At 36.8% G+C, this 6,611-nt stretch overlaps 2 protein-coding genes across 2 annotated transcripts; both read right to left on the minus strand.

Annotated features, from left to right (window-relative positions):
* On the minus strand, nucleotides 277–1,430 carry LOC109128470 (putative defensin-like protein 142). The gene is made up of 2 exons (XM_019234847.1): nucleotides 1,067–1,430; nucleotides 277–570 (listed from the first exon to the last, which is right to left on the minus strand). Exons 1-2 carry the CDS (start codon nucleotides 1,221–1,223, stop codon nucleotides 383–385), a joined length of 345 nt encoding a protein of 114 aa, XP_019090392.1. The 5' UTR covers nucleotides 1,224–1,430; the 3' UTR covers nucleotides 277–382.
* LOC104736990 (methyltransferase-like protein 1) lies at nucleotides 2,228–4,664 on the minus strand. The gene is made up of 2 exons (XM_010457087.2): nucleotides 4,487–4,664; nucleotides 2,228–4,456 (listed from the first exon to the last, which is right to left on the minus strand). Exon 2 carries the CDS (start codon nucleotides 4,382–4,384, stop codon nucleotides 2,243–2,245), a length of 2,142 nt encoding a protein of 713 aa, XP_010455389.1. The 5' UTR covers nucleotides 4,385–4,456; nucleotides 4,487–4,664; the 3' UTR covers nucleotides 2,228–2,242.

Genomic DNA, 6,611 nt, shown 5'->3' on the forward strand with positions numbered 1-6,611 from the left:
TGAAAGTTTCTGGGGGGATACAGATCGTTTTTCCTATATTCACTAGGTAAGTTTAGAAAAGGTGTATGGGAAGGGTGCCCTACCCCTTTCTCAGCCCCTGATCAGAACAAGAAGATCCAACAAATATTTTATTACTTTATTTTAATGATTAGTAATATAAGTTTTATTATGGATAAACAAAATTAAGGAATTTCGCTGGCGACGCCACACATATCCGTCCCAAAAATTTAGTAGGCTGCAAAGTAAAAATAAAAAGGCTGCCTTTTATATTTTGAAGGTTTGAACTCGAAAAATTTCTAAAAAATTTGCTTCAATTGAACAAAGAAGGCCAAATTTTGAATATAAAATCAAGGACCACTTGCTGTTGGTTCACCAGATTGTCCTACGGGCCGGCTCTGGTGCCACATAGTTGACAGAGGCACTGGGTAGCATTCGTTGGTAGCCAGCACCGACCAACAATTGTTTTTGGCCATTTTTTCTTACACAAACGATCACAATCTTCTTTAACACATTTTCCAGGTTTTTTAGGTAAAAACCTATTACATGTAGTTAGCTTTTCTTGTACAGTTCCTGTTATTTTCATATATGAAACATTACAAAATCATAAGTTTTCGTGAAGAAAATGGTAAAAATTAGATTTTTTTCTATTGAGTGTAAGTAAAGGTATTGACATAACAAATACTTTTACAAAAAAAAAAAAAAAAAAGTGATTGTTCTAAACAAAACCACAAAACATTTTACTAAGAAGAATTATACTGAGGTGATTTTAAAATATTATATAAATTTAATTTTTAACTATAAAATACTAAATTATTGAAAGAAAAAGTGTAATATACTAATATATCAAGTTGCAGTTCCAATTTTTAGGTCTATAACAATTTTTGTTTATAAAAAGAGTTAGACCCAATATTATGGAATTCAAAGGTGAACAAATAGTTATGCTACAAAATATATATACCATAGTTGAATCGATATCTTGAAGAAATAATATGGTTTTCAAAATTATAACTTTTAAAACGGCTATATGTAATAATCTGTTAAAATGTTTCCAAACAAAAATACATACCTATCACAAGAACAGTGAAGATAAATAGAACTGTAAACGTAAGTAAAAATAATTTCTTCATCTTAAATGATAAAAACAAATTGATTGTGTTTAGAAAGTAAATTAATAAACAGAAAGAAAAAAGTTTACATAAATATAAGAATTGCATGTATCCCATATTCTATTTTAAGCTATATATATACCTTCCTAAATTCAGATTTAGAAGGATGTGGTGTTAATTATTTTCGGAGTTTTTGCTAATCTGATATTTTATACAGTTAAGCCTTAAGACTCGTTCAGCTTCTATGTAGAGGGTCAGCTAGCTTTCTCACTTCTTCTTCTACCACTCCTCAGTAAGACAGTATCCACAATCATAAAATAATTTGTTTTACTTACTAAAAATAAATAAATAATTAATTATTATTATATATTACTACAAATAACATAAATGAGTTGTGATATCACGTTTTTGGCGGAAAAGTAATAACATAAATGAGTTGTGATATCACGTTTTTGGCGGAAAATGGTTGTGTTTTTGGCAAAAAAAAATGTGGAATTATGTTTTTGGCAAAACAGATACAAAATCACGTTTTTTGCCGAAAATATTAAATTATGTTTTTGGCGGGAAAATGGGAAATTATTTTTTGATGGAAAAACATAGAGTCATGTTTTTATCGGAAAAATTATGTAATTACGATTTGGCAGGAAAAATAAGGACATGCGTTTTTTAGGGAAAATACAGAATCATCTTTTGACAAACAAAAATGGAATCATGTTTTGACGAGAAAATTACAAAATTACAATTTTGGCCAGAAAATACGAACCCGTAATTTTGAGGGAATAAACTATCTGATGGTTTTAATAGTTAAACCATGTTTTGTGGCAAAGCAGTTTTATCTTGAACTCTTTCTTCGGTACTCGACTCTTGATGCCTCTTTCTTTGGGGAGCTGATGATTCATCATCTTTAGTGCAAGTTAGGTCTCTAAAAACACATTGAATCCTTGTATTTGAGTGTGACAAAATTATCGTTTTGCGGCCCATGATTCGGTCTTGGTCAGCCTCCCATCATTTCTTGTAGCCTTTCTTCTTAGTGGATCTCACTATCTCTATGGTTTTAGTACTATATGTTCAGTATCACTATTTCCTCTACCTATTACTCAAGATGAAAAATGATATCTGCACTAGTAGATCTAGTGCTAAGCAAAGTGTAGTACAAAAAATATATCCGAAGAGAATGTGTAAAGAATAGTCACCTCAATCTTGAGATTGATAATGTCTTCAAATGTCCAATACTCCATACTATCAGAAACACCAGGAGCTCTATGGACATATTCCTCCCACGGTGGGTCAACAAGAATAACATCAAACTTTGTTCCAAATAACTCGGGAGATAACTCAACTTCATGCAAGTCGCCTTTAAAATACATTGGTGCAGAAGCTGAGTTAGATACAATCTCATCCTTCTTCTGTATGAGCTCTCTCAGCTTGGGGTAGTCTTCCACATTGGTAAGCTCCAGCTCTCGGATGAAATTCTGGGGACGCATTCCAATATCCACAAAGTTCTGGGAATAGTCATTTTTCTCTCCCCTAGAAGGAGCTTTACGAGGAGGTCCACCACCTCGAGGAGGAACCCAACCCCCTGAATTTTTATCAGATGGCATTCCACGTCCCATTTGTCCAGAAACATTAAATGCAGGCCCAGAGAAGTTAGGTGGCCCTCCTCTGTCAGAACCTGGTGGATTAAAGAACATATTCGGGTTTGGTGGAGTGCCAATTGAAGGAAATCTTGGGCCTGATGGTCCAGGAGGAAGAGGCGAGAGAACAGGAGGAACAGGTAACATACTGCCATCAACTCCTCGGGCCCCAGGCCAGACAAGAGTCGGGGCAAATGAAGGCATGAAGACAGGGGTAACAGGACCGCCTGGAATTGGCGAGATACCAGGAGTAAGAGAATGAATAGGGCTGGGTGGTGGCATTCCAAGATTCGCAAATGGTGACGCCATGATAGGCATTGTAATGGCACCTTGTTGGTTCTCTCTGCCACCAGCAGGTCTTCCTTTCCCACCCCTTGAGGGTCTGTTCCCTCTCATGCCTTGTGGAGCCTGCGGACCTCTATTAGCGGTTTGCATAGAATGAGTTCGACCAGGGGTTGCACCTCTCTTGTTTCTTGCTTTTGCCCCTGAGTAATCAGAACTGGCTTCACCAGCTTCATCTCTCGAATCCTCCCCATAAGTTCCCAACCCAAAAGTCTCACTTCTTTGTCTACTACCTTCCTGGTTGTAAACCCACTCTTCATCATTATTCGTAGGCCTTTTAGGAGGCTGCTGACCCGATTCAGTCGTACCAGCAAAGTTGGGACCTGATTCTCCTCTGACATAATCAAGTGGCTTGGTTTGTATCTCAATTACATCATAATTCTCATTTGAAATGCCACCACTTGACAAAGCTTTAACTGCTTCACCCATGTTTCCATCTTTCCTGCCACCCAAACGACCGTGAGACCTCTTGCCTTCACTCCTTTCACGTCCTTGCCTTGGGAACTCCCGTTCCCTGCCACGATCATAAAGCAAGTCCCCATCTTTCTGATCTTTATCACTAATACTAGAATGTCTTCTCTTCCAAGTATCCTTTGAGCCTTCTTGATCCCTATCCCTATCAGACCAGCCATCATCCCTACCTCTGGATCTCTCATCTTTCCGACCATATTTCTCTTTTTCGTAGTCTGCATCCAAATTTTCAGATTCTTGATGACGCTTCCCACTTCTGTCTGGTGTCTTAGACCTGTTAGATCGACCCACTTCTCTCACTGTCTCAGAACCATCCTTACCACTCGTTTTCTTGAGAGGACTACCCCTATCATCATCTTTCACACCTCGACTCTTACTCTTATCCTCTCTACTACTAGCCTTCAAACTCCTATCAGACTTCGAATGACTCCTACCCTCACCATGTTCATTACTAACAGAACCTTTCTCTCCACCACTACTATCATGTCTAGAATCAGAAAGCTTACTACTTTTATAATCACCATCATTAACAGGAACAACAGCTTCATCCCATCTCTTCCTTTTACTCGAATCAGAAGAAGACCCAAGAGTTCGTTCTCTCCCGCCTCTCTCTCTCTTATCAGAACCCTTGGAATCACGATCTTGATGCTCTGCATCAACCAGAGACTTGTTATCTTCTTTGCTTTTACTCCCACCGCTTCGAGAACTCTCAAAGTCCGATGCTTTAAGACTCATCCTTCTCTTCTCACTTCTCTCCCCACCTTCTTGCTCTCCATCTTCATACCAAGTGCTCAGCTTCTCCAACGAACTCTCTTCTTGTTTCTTCTTCATTTGATTTTAGTCTGTGTTGCGAAAAAACTGTGCTACAAAACCCTAAACCAACGAAATTAGGGTTTCAACAACACCCACGATTAATTCCACATTCGACGCAATGGTTCGGTCTCCATAAACTGAGTATCCTTGCTTAAAACATCACCTACAGAGTTCAGATTTTTCGAATCTAAATCGTTTCCAGGTTCCTGATGAAAATTTTGACTTCAGATATGGAATTAAGCGAAGAAGATCGGAGTATGATGTGTCGGGAAGAAGAGTGAGTTTGAGGGAGAGAAGAGAAAAGAACATTACGAAGTGCGAGGAACACGATCAACATACACAAAGTCAAATAGATTGGGCCAAGCCCATTTACATGTAGTGTCTAAACTTGTGTTAAAAAAAATGATTATCAATTTGTTAGACGGCTGGATATCTAATTAAAAAAATACACAAAACCATCATAATTAGGGAAAATACCATGAAGATTGAGACTAGTAAGAAAAAGTTTTAAAATCAAACTATGAAGATAATTTGTGTGATTGTTGTTAAACGCTTACAACAGTAACTATCCACAAATGCTATGTTATACGCAGTGTTCAAGAAAACGCTAGGCGGTATCTGGACAGTGACCCAGCACCTAGCGCCTAGAACGCTTAGTCGGGGCATAGACGGTTTTTTAGGCGGTTTAGCCGTTTACAACATAAAACATTATATATATATATATATAATTATACAAAAATATATGTTATAAAACTAAAAAAATTTATAAATTATAAACAAAAGTAAGAAAATACATTTATTTAAGTTATATTAACAACATATAAATGTTTATAATTACGTATATAAAGATATAAAACATAATAATTTAAATAATGTAATTTAAAAATCAAAAATAAATATTAAAATAAAATTTATGTAAGTTATATTAAGCGGTTTAGGCGGTCATCTAGGCGTCTGGTTATACGGCGCAGGAATATACTAAAACCTAAAGTAAAGTTGCTAAAGTAAGACATCAAACAAAAATTTCATCGGTTTCAACATATAAGATGTTTTAAGGAAAAGCACGCAGATTAAGAAATAATCATTTTAAAAAAATTCAACCAATTATAAACAAGACTGCATAATAAAAAATACTAAACTAATGTAAAAGTAACATAGAAACTTGAAAACATCAATATTATGAAACAAAAACACTTCTCAAAAACATCCTATATTATAAAACTTATACGGATTTGAACTGGTGACCATAAAGCTACATATGGTTTCATATACCAACTAAACTAAAGATACTATTTGGTTATATTCACGGAAAAACGATCTGTATCCCCCCCCATAAACTTTCATATAGCACCACATCCACCTAGTTTTTAAACGTCGATCACTGTCCCCCCCCAATTTGTAAGTTTCAGTCCATTATCCCCCCAAATTAAAAGTTCGAAACTTCTGTCCACACATTATGCTAAAATCGTGGTTTATCATTGGTTTACTGTTCCAGGAAATACATTAATCGTATGCCAACAAAATTAAACCGGATTAACACAGAAATTAACCCAAATCGACCCGATTCAACCCGTTAAACAATACCCATTTATCCTAAAATCCCCAAAACATAAAAATCCCCAAATCCCCAAATCGAAGAACCCTAGAAAGGAAAAAATCTCAATTTCCATGGATTTGAATGAGCTGGAGACGAATGTGATAGTCGTTCATGACGAGGCTACTGGGTCTGTTCCGTCAGAGGAAGGAGGAGAAGGTCCGATCCAAGACGATGAACCCGACGATGAAGATCCAAGAGAGCGAGACGTGTTTAACATCGAGAAAGCCATAGTGGAGTTTATAGACGAACCATCGATCGTTCATGATGAGTATCCGGACAGTTGAAGTGATGAAGATGGAGAAGCCCGTCGAGTGAGAAAGCGGAACAACATCAGAAAAGTCGATGGGACTTTGTATTATCACCAAATATTCTTCAACGCTATTGCATTTAAGGAAGCTGTACTCGGCCATGCTCTGAATACTCGATGCAACATCGCACAGTACATGTATGATAAAACCAAGATTGGATTTAGATGTGCTGGAGATGGATGTATTTGGCGCATATATTGTGCAATCACTAAGAAATGTAGGAGGTGGAGGGTGAATAAGTACATTGATAAGCATACATGTAATCCGAATGGAGATTGTGAGATGTTGAAGGTTCTTGTTATCTCTAGGTTGTTTCTAGATCAAATTAGAGAAGAACCTG

Source organism: Camelina sativa, chromosome 13, assembly GCF_000633955.1.
Source record: "Camelina sativa cultivar DH55 chromosome 13, Cs, whole genome shotgun sequence".
Lineage (NCBI taxonomy): Eukaryota > Viridiplantae > Streptophyta > Magnoliopsida > Brassicales > Brassicaceae > Camelina > Camelina sativa.